The following is an 18,533-nucleotide window of genomic DNA, read 5'->3' as shown; positions in this document are numbered from 1 at the left end:
CCAGGTCTAAGCTATGGAAAAGGACCAAGGTAGTGGTCTGTTAGAGTCCAGCCGTTGATCTCAACATGGGTGTCACTGTCTGAACCAACATCAGCTTGTGTACTAGCCACATAGGGCTTTCCCTTGTATGACTGTTGTGGTGGTGCTCATTTATACCAAGAAGCTAGGGTTTTATAAAGTAATACTTTTGTGTACAAACTCCTTCATATAGTTATATGTTCTACCTCAAGCTAAATTATTAGCTCCTTGTGGGCAGGAATCCAGAAGGATGCATTATGAGAGTAACCAACTAGAGATCATAGAAGATCATCATCCAGATGCTATGCTATTATTGTATTATTGAATGGTGATATACATATAGATAAATGATATTACATATGATATGTGTGTAGATACATATGATATATATAGATACCTCATATACACACATACATATATGCAAATGTTTTTGCCTTATACTAAGTTGTAATTAATTGTATTGTGTTTGTGGCTTCCTTTCTTAAAGATATGTGGTGTTTGTGTCTTTTCTTAACCTAGAGGTTTGCTGTTTACAAAAATGAAAAAAAGTAATTGAGCTAAGCAGTTTTATTGCTTGCAGTAGTGTTAGAAGGATATCAGCTTTTAGAGTTTATGTGTTTTTAAACTGAGCAGCAAAATGCTGACAACAGTGCTATTCTCATGCAGGTACAATGCATCTTGATGTTCAGTTTTTGTGCTAAAATGTGACATTTGATATTCTCAGTTTTTTATGATTATTCCGGTTTGTTGCACCATGCAGGTCCCTCACAACCCTCGGTCTGGTTATCTCAGCCCTAGCAGATCAGAGTGCTGGCAAAAACAAGAATAAATTTGTTCCATATCGTGACTCAGTTCTCACTTGGCTGCTCAAAGTAAGCTCCCACCCCCACCCTTTCTGGCATACTCTTGGTGGTTGGTAGAAAGGAAGAGAAGAGTAGACTGTTAATCCCTCCTATCATTTCTTTTACCAGTGTTCAAATTTAAAATCATTACTCTCTCACATGATAATCATGGATTTAATAGATTAAACACCTGATTCATCAGAACCTGGAAGGAATGGGATTTGAGGCACACAAAACCACACAGTTGCCTTTGAGATTTTGAGGTGTAGAAGAACCTCATGCTAATCCTATAGCAGATTGAGTCAAAGGAAAGGATTTCCACTGTCTTATAGACTCCGCTGGACTACTCTGTCTTTCTCACAGACTCCTTTTGTTTGACTGACATTTTGGACCTTGTTTTTCTGATTAACATCAAGACTACTCATGATCACTTTAATTTACTTTTAGCTTTCTAATGTTGTTTAAGGATACAGAATAGAGCACACAGTCATTCATTTGTTAATTGATTCAGTATGTATGAGAGAAATGGAAATGAGAAAGAACAAAAGCTATGAAGTGCTTATGAGGAGAATGTAAAGAAATGTGGGACCTTCCTTGCCCTCTAATTGCTCAGGGTCTGGTAAGGGAGATAAGATGTGTACACAAAATATTATAACAAGAGTCAGTGATTCCATGAGAGAGATAGTAAGGACACGCAATAGGAGTTTAGTGAAGAGAGAGGCTATTTCTAGGTCTCTTCCAGTCCTCAAGGTCCCTTTAGTCTATCGAGGTGGTGTGGTGGATTGGATATTGGATTAGGAACTAGAGGATAGAAAATCCAGTGACAGTTTAACTCTGTATAGAGTTGCCAACCTGGAACAAAATATTTTACTTAATACTCCTTTTCCTTTTCTATTTTTTTAAATGAAGAAGTGATTTAATGAGCCCTGTGTAGTTTTGTGATGAGTTATTCTCTCATCGATCAAGAATTTATTGAATGCCTATTACTGTGGTTAAGGGGTTGAGAATATAAAGATGAGTTAAGCACAGGTTTGCTTAGTAGAAGACACAACTTTTTTTTTTGGCTATTTTTAAATTTTATTTTAATTCCAGTATAGTTAACATACAGTGTTACATTAATTTCAGGTGTACAATATTCAGCACTTCCATACAACACCTGGTGCTCATCACAAGTGTACTCCTTAATCCCCATCACCTATTTCACCCATCCTCCCACCCACCTCCCCTGTGGTAACCATCAGTTTGTTCTCTATAGTTAAGAGTTGGCTTCTTGGGCGCCTGGGTGGCTCAGTTGTTAGGTGTCTGCCTTTGGCTCAGGTCATGAACCCAGGGTCTTGGGATCGAGTCCCGCATCGGGCTCCCTGCTCGGCGGGGGGCCTGCTTCTCCCTCTCCCACTCCCCTTGCTTGTGTTCCCTCTCTCGCTGCGTCTCTCTCTGTCAAAAAATAAATGAAATCTTAAAAAAAAAAAAAAAAGAGTTGGCTTCTTGATTTGTCTCCCTCTCTCCCTTTTTTTTTTGTCTTCTTTGCTTCTTTGTTTTGTTTCTTAAATTCCACGTATGAATGAGATCATTTGGTGTTTGTCTTTTTCTGACTAATTTTGCTTAGCATTATACTCTTTAGCTCCATCCACATCTTTGCAAATGGCAAGATTTCATTCCTTTTTGACTGAATAATATTCCATTGTGTATATATACCACATCTTCTTTATCTATTCATCTGTTGATGGACACTTGGGCTGCTTTTGTAATTTGGCTATTATAAATAATGCTGTTATAAACGTATGAGTGCATATATCCCTTTAAATTGGTGTTTTTGTATTTCGGGGTAAATACCAGCAGTGGGATTACTGGATTGTAGGGTAGTTCTATTTTTAACTTTTTGAGGAACCTCCGTACTGTTTTCCAGAGTGTACCAGTTTTCATTCCCACCAAAGATGCAAGAAGGTTCCTTTTTCTTCACATCCTCACCAACACTTGTTTCTTGTGGTTTTGATTTTAGCCATTCTAACAGGTGTGAGCTGATATCTCATTGTAGTTTTGATTTGTATTTCCCTGATGATGAGTGATGTTAAGCATCTTTTCATGTGTCTGTTGGCCATCTGTTTGTCTTTGGAGAATGTCTGTTCATGTTCGTCTGCCCTTTTTTTAATTGGATTACTTCATTTTTTTGGTGTGGATTTGTATAAGTTCTTTAAATATTTTGGGTACTAACCCTTTATTAGATAAGTCATTTGCAAACATCTTCTTCCATTCAGTAGGTTGCCTTTCAGCTTTGTTGATGTTTCCTTCACTGTGCAGAAGCTTTTTATTTTGATATAGTCCTGATAGTTTATTTCTGCTTGTATTTCCCTTGCCTCAGGAGACATATCTAGAAAGATGCTGCTACGGCTGATGTCACAGACATTTCTGCTTGTGCTCTCTTCCAGGATTTTTTGTGGTTTCAGGTCTCCCATTTAGGTCTTTAATCCATTTTGAGTTTATTTTTGTGGATGGTGTAAGAAAGTGGTCCAGTTTCATTCTTTTGCATGTAGCTGTCCAATTTTCCCAACACCATTTGTTGAAGAGACTTTCTTTTTCCCATTGCATATTCTTTCCTGCTTTGTCAAAGATTAATTGACCATATAATTGTGGGTTTATTTCTGGGTTTTCTATTCTGTTCCATTGATCTATGTGTCTGTTTTTGTGCCAGTATTATTCTGTTTTGATCACTACAGCTTTGTAATATAACTTGAAATCCAGAATTGTGATACCTCCAGCTTTTGTTTTTCAGAATTGCTTTGGCTGTTTGGGGTCTTTTGTGGTTCCATACAAATTTTTGGATTGTTTGTTCTAGCTCTGTGAAAAATGCCTGTAGTATTTTGATAGGGATTGCATTAAATGTGTAGATTGCTTTGGGTAGCATAGATATTTTAACAGTATTTGTTCTTCTAAGGTGACACAACTTTGACTTAGTCCGTGACATGTTTGTAAAGGAAGTTGGGTTTTCTCCTAGTTTCTACTCTGTCAAAGGGTTATTGGTATTCAACTTTACTTTCTAAAACTCCGCACACCATTTAAGCATGCTTTATTAAGTGAAACTGGCCACAGTAGAAAATCAGGTAGAGTACTTCCTTTGGCCAAAATGCAAAAAAAATTAGAAATTTAAAACAAAAGGATAAATAAGCAAAGTTTGATAATTAAAAACCACTTGTAGATAACTCTTGAATTTAAGGGGCATTACAAAACATTTCACTACCAAGGAAATAATTGTGCTGGTCTTCACGTGTCAGTAATTAACCTTGAAATCTCATTTGTTTAATTTCCAGAAGGAATTTTTTTTTTAAAGATTTTATTTATTTATTTGAGAAAGAGAATGAGAGACAGAGAGCACGAGAGGGAAGAGGGTCAGAGGGAGAAGCAGACCCCCCACTGAGCAGGGAGCCCGATGTGGGACTCGATCTCGGGACTCCAGGATCATGACCTGAGCCGAAGGCAGTCGCTTAACCAACTGAGCCACCCAGGCGCCCTCCAGAAGGAATTTTGATAAGATTAATTTCTTCCTCAGACTTTCCACAGAAATATTTCTTGATCATTCATGATTATTCCCGGGATGTGCCTGATTTAAAAGACATAATATTCACTGTTGTGTTGTTTCATTGTTATTACCTCAGTCCATTTAAACAAACACTAGGAAGTATCTTTTATGAAGTTAATTCACAAACTTAAAATGGCCCGGGTAATTATTGAGTATCCATTCCATAGGCTGGAGGCCAGGAAAATCAAGTACCATGCAAAGCGCTTCATGTACATGATCTCATTTACTTCTCTGAAGGCAAATGGTAGTGTCCCCATTTTACAGATGTGACAGTGGTCACAAAAACAAGATTGGAATCAGGGTTGACCTCACTGCCCATCTTCTCTTGCCTAGGCTATATATTGTACATCTTGCCAAAGGTCACTTTTCATTAGAAGGAGAAACACTTCACTTTTACCACATGTTGAGAGAAACTTGTGAAAATACTTGAACTGAGGAACAAAACTGAACATTTTAAAAAGTCAGTTTATCTTCTGTTTAGTAAAATTAGGTTGTAATTGTAACCTCTGTGTATTAATTCTTAGGCTAAAAAAAAATGAAGTTTTCTTGATTTTTGTCATACTTTTTACTTAAAAAACATACGACCTTCCACAAGCGGGGCATTTTTACAAAACTTATTCTGATGTTTAAACATTTTTCCCAAAGACCTCTCGGAATCGATTGATACACAAATCATTCTCCTTAGAAGTGGCTTTTATGTTCCTTTCGCTCTCTCCTTCTTTAATTCTAAATTAGTCTAACTCTCCCCGATCCTTGTTCGATTTCATATGATTCTAGTATCGTCCAACATAACTATCATTGAACTCATAAAATTGTTCATAAGGTTTGCAGTTTCTTTTAAAAGTGTTTTTGCATTGTATTGGCATTATAATTGTGTTATGCTGTTGATATTTACAGCATCTGGGAGTCAGAGAAAATGACTGCCCTTGGTGATTTGTTGGGGGATAGATGTGAGTGCTTTTCTTGCTCTTTTCGCTCTTCTCTAGCACTTCTCTCGGTGGGTGGAGTGGTTACTCATTTGGTAAGTGGTCAGTGGAGAACTGTTTCTTATTAAGAGGTTTTTTGCTTCTCTGTGTAATCTTCTAAATGTGAACCTCTTAACATCAAATAATTTCTGGTAATAAATGCTCAAATAATGAGTATCTTTTGACTTAATCCACCTTTTTCCATTATTACTGCCACTTACCTAATGGAAGCAACTTTCATCTCTTGCCTGGATGATTGAAACATTTCCTTCGAGCTTTCCATTCCATCCTTTATAGTAAGTTGTAATATCTTAAAAATTAATACTCTTCTTAAACTTCAGTCTCTTCAGTAACTCTCTTACAGGCCATTATGATAAAGTCCAAATTCTTTAATGACTTGTGATTTACTAGGCCTTCAGTATTCTGACCCCTCCCTATTTCTTACTGTTCATCCTGCTCTTGCTGTGATCAGTTCTAGCTAAGTGATGAGTACTCTTACTTCTAGGACTTTACTCTTACTCTGCTTGGAACATTCTTCCTCCTCTCTTCAGTCTCTCCTCCTACATCCCTCCACACTAGCCTTTATCTGGATGATGCTTATTCATCTTTAGGTCTCAGATATCACTTTCTCTGAAAGTCGTCCCTAACCTTTCAAGACTGGGCTTTCTGCTCATTCTGTTTTCTATGACCATGCTGTGTTTATCCCTACTCTAGTTCTTACCATATAGTGTTTGCTTACCAGTGTCACCCTCTCGATGGTAAACTCTGTGAAGAGCTGAGTGAGTGAGTACTTTCAGCTCTGCTCTGAATAGCGTTATGACGTTTGGTTAAGTCTGTCAGTCTTCCTGGGTCTCAATTTCCCATCTGTAAAATGAAGTAATTTCATTAGATTACTTCAAAGAGTTCTTTCAGCTTTAAAAAGATCCTGCCTTCCAAAATTCAATTTCTTTCCTATGTCCATTTAATTTTCAGTTGCTACATTTGAAACAAAGCTCATCTGATTTGCCTAATTAAACAATTAAAGAGTAACAAGAAGCTTTATACTTTCTCCTTGAAGGAGTGCCAGTTCTTTTGTTGCTATTTCCTTCTTGCTAATGGCATGGGGCCATTTTTGAATATAAGCATATTGTTACTCGTGCACAAGGGCTTTTAAAATACCAAGTATTGGGGCGCCTGGGTGGCTCAGTTGGTTAAGTGGCTGCCTTCGGCTCAGGTCATGATCCTGGGGTCCTGGGATCAAGCCCCGCATCAGGCTCCCTGCTCCGCAGGAAGCCTGCTTCTCCCTCTCCCTCTGCCTGCCTCTCTGCCTGCCTCCCTGCCTACTTATTCTCTCTCTCTCTATCTCTCTGTCAAATAAATAAAATCTTTAAAAAAAATAAAAAATAAAATATCAAGTATTTGTCGTTTGCCAGGTTTCCTTTTCTCAGCACAAGTTGAAGCACAATATCTATGCCTTTTCACGTTGGTCATTATTGTCACAAATCCCTTTTTACCCAATAGCATTTGCTGTTCATGTGGGCTAACAGAATGCAGTAGTTCTTGAAGGGCAGCACTCCCCATGGTGCTGCTAGTGACTGAACTGTAATCTGAGATGTCATTCCTGTGATCTTTATATATAACATTGGAATGTCATTAATGTGCATCTTGACATTCTTGTGTAAGTTGCCAAAGCTGGGCACCAACGGTGTGAGATCAGTGTCTAGAGGCGAAGAGGAAAGCAAGTAATCATACAGACTTGGCAGAAGTCACTTCTGCCTTCTAGAGCCCAGATTACGTATGTTTCCTTCCTTTTCATGTGTTAGAGTGTATTTCCTTCAGAGGTAGAATTAAGCTGTGTTTTCTGTGGAAAACCGAATTTTCAGTAGTGGATTGTCACATTGTCAGTCACAAACACACACGTTGTCTGGGATTGTATTGAACTGTTAGCATGACCTAGGGAATTATTTTGTCTCTGGTGGTAGGACAGAATAACTTGGAAGGCTGTCTGGCCACCTTACTTGTTCCTCAGGTCTGAGCTCTCTCTATATTGCCAAGTGTGACTTTGTTACTGTGTAATTGTGGGTAGCTGTGAGGGAGTAAAAGTCATATTGGACTTGAAGGTGGAACACCACTGGATTAGAATATTGTTCAGTTTACTAGTTCCAGATCTTTAGGCAGAGTATTTGACCTTCTTTGTTAAACAAACCTCTGTTTTTTTTTTTTTTTAATCAGTAAAATAATCCAATTCACAAAAGGCTGAGAGGACTAAGTCAAGTCTGCCCAAAGATGGTATAAATCACAGATTGTGCAGACAAATTTTAGATATGTTGATATTGGAAAAACTTTATATCTTCAAAAGTAAGAATTTTATATCTGTCCAAAGCTGCCCAAAGTAGAGTTGGCTTTCTTATGACCTGTGATCCCCCATATTGGCCTGTTTGAGTCTTCTCTCTATCTTGAGAATCTATAATTCAGTGATATTCTATTGCTGAAAGAATTGAGTCTCTTTTTTTGGGTAATTCTTTTCATCTTGAGATGGTATGTTAGTGTATTATTAGTTATCTATTGCTTTGTAACAGGTTACCCCTAAAACTTAACAGCTAGAAATAACAATCATTTATTATCTCATAGTTTCCATAGGTCAGGATTCTGGGTGTGATCTAACCAAGTGGTCTGGCTGGGGTCTCTCACGTGACTGCAATAAAGTGTTATCCGGGGTGGTCAGTGCAAGGTTTGACTGGGGTTCGATCTGCTCAACTAAGTGGTTGTTAGAAGGCTTCAGAAGACCTGTTTCCAAATTCACTCTTGAGGTCTCTTCATAGGGCACCTCACCTCATGAGAGTGGTTTCCCAAGAGTGAGAGAAAACACATAACAGAAGCCATGGTCTTTTCATAATCTCATCTCAGAAGTGACATGCCATCTGCTCTATTCTATTCCTTCTGTTCTATTCTGTTCCTTAGACGTAAATCAAATGATTAAGAATTCCTCATATCAGTGAGATCATATGATACATGTCTTTCTGTGATTGACTTATTTCGCTCAGCATAATACCCTCCAGTTCCATCCACGTCATTGCAAATGGCAAGATTTCATTCTTTTTGATGGCTGCATAATATTCCATTGTATATATACACCACATCTTCTTTATCCATTCATCTGTCGATGGACATCTTGGCTCTTTCCATAATTTGGCTATTGTGGACATTGCTGCTATAAACATCGGGATGCATGTACCCCTTCGGATCCCTACATCTGTATCTTTGGGGTAAATAACCCAGTAGTGCAATTGCTGGGTCATAGGTAGCTCTATTTTCAACTTTTTTTTTTTTTTTTTTAATTGACAGAGAGAGAGAGACAGAGAGAGAGGTAACACAAGCAGGGGGAGTGGGAGAGGGAGAAGCAGGCTTCCCGCCGAGCAGGGAGACTGATGTGGGGCTCGATCCCAGGACCCTGGGATCATGACCTGAGCCGAAGGCAGTCGCTTAACCAACTGAGCCACCCAGGTGCCCCTATTTTCAACTTTTTGAGGAACCTCCATACTGTTTTCCAGAGTGGCTGCACCAGCTTGCATTCCCACCAACAGTGTAGGAGGGTTCCCCTTTCTCCGCATCCCCACCAACATCAGTCGTTTCCTGACTTGTTAAGTTTAGCCATTCTGACTGGTGTGAGGTGGTATCTCATTGAGGTTTTGATTTGGATTTCTCTGACGCCGAGTGATATTGAGCACTTTTTCGTGTGTCTGTTGGCCATTTGGATGTCTTCTTTGGAAAAATGTCTGTTCATGTCTTCTGTCCATTTCTTGTTTGGATCTTTTGTTCTTTGGATGTTGAGTTTGATAAGTTCTTTATAGATTTTGGATACTAGCCCTTTATCTGATATGTCATTTGCAAAATCTTCTCCCATTCTGTCGGTTGTCTTTTGGTTTTGTTGACTGTTTCCTTTGCTGTGCAGAAGCTTTTTATCTTGATGAAGTCCCAATAGTTCATTTTTGCCCTTGCTTCCCTTTCCTTTGGCAATGTTTCTAGGAAGAAGTTGCTGCAGGGGCGCCTGGGTGGCTCAGTCGTTGGGCGTCTGCCTTCAGCTCAGGTCACGATCCGAGGGTCTTGGGATCGAGACCCTCGTTGGGCTCCCTGCTCGGCGGGAAGCCTGCTTCTCCCTCTCCCACTCCCCCTGCTTTGTTCCTTCTCTCGCTTTGTCTCTCTCCTTCAAATAAATAAATAAAATTCTTAAAAAAAAAAAAAGAAGTTGCTGCAGCTGAGGTTGAAGAAGTTGCTGCCTATGTTCTCCTGTAGTTATTTTTTAATGTTCTCAAGTGTGGAAGTAGTTTTTTGAATTTGTTGGAGCCCATTCTAAAGCCCATTTCACCAGACTGATCAGTTTTAGCGTAATGAAGATGAGTGTCTTTTCTTTAGCACCCTTGTCTGAACTGTAGAAGTTGTTGTGTAGAAGATAAGTCTGTTTTCATAGTTTTTGGAGTGCTATCAGAGGGAATAAAATCAGGTACCTTCAACATATCTTTTGTTTTATAAGACTATAATTATACCTTATGTTTGAAAAAATTTACAAGGTGCCTGATAGCTTGTAACAGCAACACTTTCTGAGCCATTATTTAGGCTTCACAGAGATTCAAAGGACATGGCATTATGGAGTAGATTGTTGGTAATCACTTTTTGATCAGATAACAAATAATATCATGATTGTTCAGTTTCTCTAAGGAAGATTTTTAGGCATTTAAGAAATCATTGTTTTTTGAGTAGCCTGCTTAGAACCAATTGTTAATAAACTGAAATAAATGTAGGCTTCCTTGTATTTCCCTGTCTTTTCTTAAAAACCAGATCTCCTTTCTGCAGAAAAGTAGCTTGGCAGAGAAGAAAGAACATGGGACCTGAAGTCAGTATATCTGTATTTTAGTCCTAGCTTTGTCCTTAAATATGTTTGACCTTGGAACGTTCTCTCACCCTATCTGACTTCAACTTCCTCATATGATGTTTTCTTCCAGCTTAAAAATCCTACTCAATTTCTTTCTTCATCTAGGACAGTCTTGGGGGTAACAGCAAGACAGCCATGGTGGCCACCGTCAGTCCAGCAGCCGATAACTATGATGAAACCCTTTCAACTCTGCGGTATGCAGATCGTGCCAAGAACATCGTGAACCATGCTGTGGTGAATGAGGATCCTAATGCACGAATTATCCGGGATCTCCGGGAGGAAGTAGAAAAGCTCCGAGAGCAGCTAACCAAAGCGGAGGTATAAGGCACAGCCAAGCCACACTTTGTGGGTCTAGGAAAAGCTAGAATTTGAATTTTCTTCCCCTTAGCTATAAGTGATAAGTACTCCACCTAGAATTTTTGAGTTTCCTATAGGAAGAGAAATTTGAGATGAGTGATAAATAAAGACAGATAGATGGTCATAGTTGCAATTTAGAGTTTTTACAGATGTGAAAGGATTGAACAGGAGGAGAGAATAAAGGTAATTGAGAAAATGTTTCTTTCCACAGTATAGGTATAACTAAGAATAAAGGAGAGAGGGAGAGAGATGCTTGCAACAAAATGTATGCAATTTTAGTGCAGAAAATGGTGGAGAGTGGACATAGACTGATGGGGAGAGGATTCAAGCAGATTTTGTTGTATCATTTGTTCACTGGTTGAAGGCAGAATGGAAATCGTTTTTTTTTTAATATATTTTTTAAATTTATTTATTTTGACACACAGAGACAGCGAGAGAGGGAACACAAGCAGGGGGAGTGGGAGAGGGAGAAGCAGGCCTCCCGCCGAGCAGGGAGCCCGATGTGGGGCTCGATCCCAGGACCCTGGGATCATGACCTGAGCCGAAGGCAGACACTTAACGACTGAGCCACCCAGGCGCCCTGCAGAATGGAAATCTTAAGGAGTTCTTCCACATCTTAATAATCTAGTTTTTCCATGTTGTGGCTTAATTATGTTTATAGAAAAAAATATTTTATAGCATCTATTTAGGGGTGCCTGGGTGGCGCAGTTGGTTAAGCGTCTGACTCTTGGTTTCGGCTGAGGATCGTGGGATCGAGCTCCATGTTGGGCTCTGCATTCAGTGGGGAGTCTGCTTAACATTCTCTCTCCCTCTCCTCTGCCCTTCCTGCTCATGCTCTCTCTCTCTCTCTCAAATAAATAAATCTTTAAAAGAAAAAAAAACCCAACTATTTCGAGGTGCTCTGTTTCCACTACCCTTTGTACATTCTGTAATGTATGGTGTTTATGTTCCATTACTGAATTTGAAACCTATACAGTTCTAACCTACAACCAAATGCTCATCCTCTTTTCAAAGGTGAAATAAAATACCAGATTCAGGATTTCTAGTTTAATTAGCATTCTGTTCCCATGATTTCCCAGCACTGTGGGACTCTTTCCTGGAGTTGGGACCATAGCCCTTTTCTTTCTTATAATCTGTTTTCTGGTAGTAAGTTGGTCAAATACATGGTCAAACAATTATTTTGGTATATTTTTGCCCGTTGAAATTTATCCTTTTTTTACAGGGATAATTTTACAGTTCATCAAGATTCTTTGAAATTTTGTTTCCGTCTTCCTGGTATTAATAACACCATTCACTTAACAACGTGTACAGATTTTGTCAGTATATACTTGAATCAATACCTGAAGTCATCAGTAGAGACTAGAATGATTCCTGTGTATTAGTTTAGATATATGACCTATTGGGATTTAAAAATAAGCCCTTGAGCGCTTGAACTTTCTGTCCCTCTAAATGTAATTAGATCTTGGGGCCCTTGGGTGGCTCAGTCATTAAGCATCTGCCTTCGGCTCGGCTCATGATCCCAGGATCCTGGGATCCAGCCCTGTATCAGGTTCCCTGCTCGGCAGGGGGCCTGCTTCTCCCTCTCCCACTCCTCCTGCTTGTGTTCCCTCTCTCGCTGTCTCTTCTCTCTGTCAAATAAATAAATAAATAAATCTTAAAAAAAAATGTAATTAGATCTTCACAGTGACAGTAGGTTGGAAGAAAACAGTTAAGTCTTCCTTTCAAGCCCCCCTTCGGTAACTGAATGAGCTTTGTGGGATGCATACAGTCTGGATGCTGTGTGTCAGTGGCATTCATCGTTCTGGTTTAGGTAGATCAGAGACCTCAGTGAATTGTAGAGCTGAGAGGAGGCAGATTGTTACTTTTATCCTTCTGGATTTAGTTAGTGCTTTCTTCAGGGCATGGTACAGACATTTCATGAAATAAACATTTTCTTGTAGGCAATGAAATCTCCAGAACTGAAAGATCGGCTAGAAGAATCAGAGAAGCTAATCCAGGAAATGACTGTGACCTGGGAGGAGAAACTAAGGAAAACCGAGGAGATTGCACAGGTTCGTGCTTCCTGATTAAAGCAAGAGAAAGCTCGTGGCAGTTTGTGCAATGCAACTCATGGCCTTTCTGGTTCCTTTTTTGATTTTTAGCTTTGAAGATGGCAAATCTAGCACCAGTAATAAGAACCTAGATCCAAGAGTCTCTATTTTACAAAGTTAATTTGAAGGCTAAGACATAATTACAATTAATAGTTCATTATGTAGGAAATGTTTTTAGGGTCATAAGCATTTTTTAAATGAAGTAACTACTTTGTAGCCTCTGACTATGAACCCCCAATTCTATTAAGTGCTTTGCTTACCCAATCTACGAACTTACCCAAACTACGAAATTATTAGTGGTCGATACTCGGCTATAATAGTATTAGTATATACTCAGTAAAAGTAATATGAAATACCTAAATCTGAGCTGACTATCTCTTAGGTTTAGAATACTTAATATAGATAGAGTTGTGAAATTTTAGGGAGGGAACATTAGCACTTAGAAAGAATCCTTAATGTCCAGTTGTCTACTTAATAAAAGACTTACTCCGTGGCATTCCTTTTAGGTGGTTATTCAGCCTCCGTTTTAGAAATATATGTGGTAATGTGGAGGCCAATACCCTGTCAACAGTCTTTCATGATTGGACAGCTGTGATGACTCTAATAGTAGCTATTTAATCGAAATCTTTTTTTTTTTTTTTTAAAGATTTTATTTATTTTTTTGAGAGAGAGAGTGAGAGAGAAAGAGCACAAGAGGGGGGAGCGGGAGAGGGAGAAGCAGACTCCCTGCTGAGCAGGGAGCCCGATGTGGGACTCGATCCCGGGACTCCAGGATCATGACCTGAGCCGAAGGCAGTTGCTTAACCAACTGAGCCACCCAGGCGCCCTTAATCGAAATCTTTTATTCTTTCATTTCTGCTCATGGTCCTTAGTTTGTTCTTCCAAAGCTAAGAGAATGGGTGTCCCACATATATACAGTAATTGAGAGTAATAATAATAGCAAATATTTATTGCATATATCCTGTTGGGCCCTGTGCTAAGTGCTTTTAAATACAGTATTTTATTTAATCCCCCCAAGAGCCCTATAAGACAGGGACAGTCATTACCCAGATATTTAAGGTAACCTCTGCCTTCTTCCCCTCCTTTTCTAAAGTTGAAAATCTCTGGTGTTTTCAACTGTTCCTCATATTAGTAAATATATAGAACTTGCTACTTTTGTCACCCAGCAGGTTCCATCTTTAAATGTGCTGTCCAGAATCAATTTATACACCAGATGTTGTAGGATGGTACAACTATTATGTAGCATAAAGTGGCTATGATATTAGTGCAGACTAATTTTTAAATATTTTTTATTATAATCATTTTCAAAATAGATAAAAACAAGAGAGAAGAGTATAATGAACCCACATGTGGCATCACCCAGTTTCACTGAAGATCAACATATGACCAATCTTGTTTTATCTGTATCCCTACACTGGGTTATTTTAATGCAACTACTTCAAATTACAGGGAAGAGAAGTTCATACACTGGAGTGTATGAACTTTATTTCTCATTACTTATTTCACTTTTTGTTTTTCATAAATTATAAGTCATTCTAATAATTATCCAGTTTAGAACTAATTTGTGTGAGCCTTTTTGAGCTACTCCAAAAGTAAACATTGACTTTGAAGTGCTATTGTATTTGAGTTGCTTAGCTGATACAAGGCAGTGTAGGTCTAAGTGAAATTCCAGTGCTCATACTGGTGAATCTAACTGTTCTCTTCCTCTGTCAGGTATCCCTTTTGAGGACGGTGCCTGATTTTATCCAGCACCTCATTTAACACCTTATCTTTGCAAGCCCCCAGGCTTTCGTGCTGCTGAGCTTGCTTCTCCTCTCTCAGGGAAAAAGACGTAGTCTGTTGGTCATTGACCTTTTTTCAAAAGAGACTAGCATTTCCCAAAATGTATTTCTGGCAATATAGCCACCAATTGTTAATAAGTCTTCTGGGAAGAAAAATGGTCCATGGTCAGATAACTTTGGGATGGTATCCCTAAAAATAGCAAAATCCTTAAGCTGTAATTTAATTGTACTGCAAACTTACGTGTGGCCCTAGTTAAATGACTTAGCTTGTCTTGTCTTTCTTCAGAATCAAAGGCTTTTGGTGGCTGTGACTCATTACCACTTGCTATTTATATATAGGCAAAGACACCCTGCTCTGCCCCAATTCATATACCTTAATCCTAGAGCATTGGTTACAGGAGTCATGTGTATTCCCCTATATGCATACTTCTGTATATCGTGTGGATTCAGAGGCAGGTAGGCACAAAAAAGAAAGGTTCATATTCTTATGAAAATAGTACTTGAATGCATATGCAAGTTTTATTTTGACACATTCACAAGACTGACGTTTTGAGTGCTCACTCTGTGTTGTGCACTGTGCTAGGTGCTAGGAATTCACAGTGGGTATATAGGATTCGTGCCCTCATGGAGAAATGGTCAAGTAAACAAGTATGAGTTACCAAGTATGAGAACAAGTATGCTTCAGATAGAAGAAACAGGTGTAAAATCTCTTAAGCTCAGGAGCGCATTCTTGACACTTTCAGGGACCTGGAAGAGTTCCATATAACTATAGCGTAGGCTTTGAGAGTAGGAATGATAAAACATGAAGACGGAGAGGAAACGGGCCAGATCAAAGGACCTGTGGACTTTGTTGAGGGAGTCTGGCCTTTATCCTGGCTGGGGAGTCACTGAGGCTATCAAGCAAGGGAGTGCATTGAAAATTTGGCCTTTTGTAAAGATCACAGTTGGTAAAACAGCTTTGCTCATATGCACAGAATTAAATGAGAAAGACAAATTCAAGATGTCAGGAATTTTCAAGAATGATAATTGAGAACTTGGTAGAATACTTGGTTGCTATTGGTAATGCCTTTATTTCTCAAAATAAAAAAAATTTTATTTTAAAGATTTTATTTATTTGACAGAGAGAGAGAGACAGTGAGAGTGAGAGCACAAGCAGGGAGAGGGAGAGGGAAAAGCAGATTCCCCACTGAGCAAGGAGCCAGACGCGAGGCTCGATCCCAGGACCCTGGAATCATGACCTGAGCCGAAGGCAGACGCCTAATGACTGAGCCGCCCAGGCACCCTCAAAATAAAGTTTTAATTAACAAGATAAAATAACATTGTATAGGGTGCCTGGGTGGCTCAGTTGGTTAAGCGACTGCCTTCGGCTCAGGTCATGATCCTGGAGTCCCGGGATCGAGTCCCGCATTGGGCTCCCTGCTCGGCAGGGAGTCTGCTTCTCCCTCTGACCCTCCCCCCTCTCATGTGCTCTCTCTCATTCTCTCTCTCTCAAATAAATAAATAAAAAATCTTTAAAAAAAATAACATTATATAGTTTGGAAAGAGAAAAAAGGCAATAATCTCTAATACTATGTCCTAAGATAACATATTTGAACTGTAAAGTTATTTAATAATTATTCCGTGTACGACCTTTTATATCTTGCTGTGTCAATAGTTATGGAATTAATAGTTCTCTAATACATTTACAGGAGCGACAGAAACAGCTTGAGAGTCTTGGAATATCTCTTCAGTCTTCTGGGATTAAAGTTGGGGATGATAAATGCTTCCTTGTTAATCTGAATGCTGATCCTGCTCTGAATGAACTTCTGGTTTACTATTTAAAGGTGAGGTAACAGGCTTTGCTACTATTTCCTGCCGCAATAAGAACAGTATTTCCTGGTATTTTTTTTTAAACTTAGAGAGCCATGCTTATTCCAAAATAATGAGAATTAGCAAATTGCTTTTATTTGAATAAGCTGAAGTGTAGAAAATCTTGAGTTTCTGGGATTAGTTTCCCTTTTTATTTATTCTTAAGATTTATTTATCTATTATTTTAGAGAGATAGAGATAGAGTTGGGGTGGGGAAGGGGCAGAGAGAGAGAGGGAGAGAGAGAATCTGCAGCAGACTACCTGCTGAGCACAGAGCCTGACATGGGGCTCGATCCCACGACCCTGAGATCACGACCTGAGTCGTAACCAAGAGTCGGACACTCAACCGACTGAGCCACCCAGGCACCCCTGGGATTAGTTTCCCTTTTTAGTCTTCGAGTAATGTAATTCAACCTAGGAATATAAAACATAATATTCTGATGTTATTTCCAAGAAACTAAGTAACTTTAGCTACTATTATTGACTGTGATTTATACCAGGGAGTTAAGTAGATAACTTTAAAGCTTAAAGGAAGACTTTTAAAACTAAATGATTTATTAGTAGACTAAAGCTTTCGTGGTTTATATGAAGCACACCGTTTTGTGAGTGGTTAGATTACAAGAGGAAATGTTTAAAGAAAGTTAAGATGTGAGGCTACTTACTATGAGTTTTGTGTTTCCAGTAATTTAGGAAAATTTAAAAATTTGGATTATCAGCTTATAAAAAAAGAATAGGTCACTTAGAGACTGAGAGGGCCAGAGAACGGAATAGAAAAAAACCCAAATAGTGATGTGTGTTGAAATCTGTAAATTGTGGGACATATCAGGGAGACAAGAGACAACTTTAGAATGAGCGGGAATCCTGAGCCACTACATAAATTATGAGGAGCTCATAATCGCTTTGTCATGCCCAGAGCATAAGTGAATTAGGTAATGGACTATAGTATTCTGACATGTGGTCAGTAAATATTGGAGGAAATTTTTCCCTCCCTTACAATATAGGCACTATATATGTAGATTTAACTAAGGTGACTAGGAAGTTAAAGATAATGAGCTGGTAAAGTTGGAAACTGCTTTAAAATTAAAGCCATGTGGCATCATTTCTAAAGAGACTAAAGAATTCATGATGCATTGGCTCGTTTCCCAGTTTTTATCAGAGATATCCTGGCATAATTGGTTTGTGTTATTTTGATAAAGCCCCTTTATTAATGAGTATCTGATACCATGTTTTATTATTCTATGAAGTAAATCGTGTTTTTGATACATGCAGCCTGTGTGCGCTCCCAGATGTTGTACTCAAGTGGGAGCAACATGAGAGTAGCAGGGAGATGACCCGCATTTTTGTCTGGACGTGTGATCTCAAGTCCATTTCCCCTCCAGTCTACAGATTCCTCCTGTATAAATGGATGCTTTGTCTGGCTACCTCACAGGGTTCCTGTGAGGATTACATGAGATTTACAAGCACTTTGTAAACAGAAGCACTATATAAATATAAAATATTCCACATTTCTTATTTGATGCTCTGTGTGGTACCTTCTGTATATTATCCTTGTCTATTAGAAAAAAAAAAGTGTATATGATCACATCCCGTACTGTGTTTCTTACTGATGGTGGCAGCATTTTGTGTTAGGGTTTCAGCTGCAGATATTCATATGCTTTAGGAGAGGTGTAGTATAGAATAGGACTCAAATATTCTGCCCTTTTTATTTCTCAGAACTCTGAATTCTTTTTCTTTCTGATGTGATGAAGTTCAAATTGGAACACACAAACACATACGCCCAATAAGAAAAAAACCTGATTCATATCTGTTCCTTAACTAAAAAATTAAACAAAGAAACTATTTAAAGACTTTTGGAGGGTAATCAAAATATTTCTGGTTATCTTGTGTGGGGGTGTCGGGATTCTGTTTCAGACTGTGTGGTCAACCCTGTTTTGGCAGAGTTTGAGGCAGTGTTGATTTCTTCACTGCCCAAGCTAACCCCATGACAAAAGTATATTCATGACCAAGCACATTCAGAAGGATGATCTCAGTCCAAGAACAGTTTTTCGCTTCAGTAAAGTGATACCATGATGTGGGAAGGAGGAATTTGGAGGCTGAGCACTTTTATTTATTTATTTATTTATTTATTTATTTATTTATTTATTTATTT

General features: G+C 38.7%; 1 protein-coding gene across 1 annotated transcript in view; it reads left to right on the top strand.

Annotated features, from left to right (window-relative positions):
* Positions 1-18,533, top strand: part of KIF13B (kinesin family member 13B) — a 201,435-nt gene that overhangs the window by 82,455 nt on the left and 100,447 nt on the right. The window contains exons 10-13 of the mRNA XM_044912850.1: positions 779-890; positions 10,414-10,626; positions 12,606-12,716; positions 16,225-16,359. Of these exons, the coding sequence (XP_044768785.1) occupies positions 779-890; positions 10,414-10,626; positions 12,606-12,716; positions 16,225-16,359 (571 nt within the window). The remainder of the gene's footprint in view (positions 1-778; positions 891-10,413; positions 10,627-12,605; positions 12,717-16,224; positions 16,360-18,533) is intronic.

The sequence above is a fragment of the Neomonachus schauinslandi genome, chromosome 2 (genome assembly GCF_002201575.2).
Source record: "Neomonachus schauinslandi chromosome 2, ASM220157v2, whole genome shotgun sequence".
NCBI lineage: Eukaryota > Metazoa > Chordata > Mammalia > Carnivora > Phocidae > Neomonachus > Neomonachus schauinslandi.
Note: the sequence above shows the minus strand (reverse complement) of the source record. Positions and strands in the feature narration are given on the sequence as shown.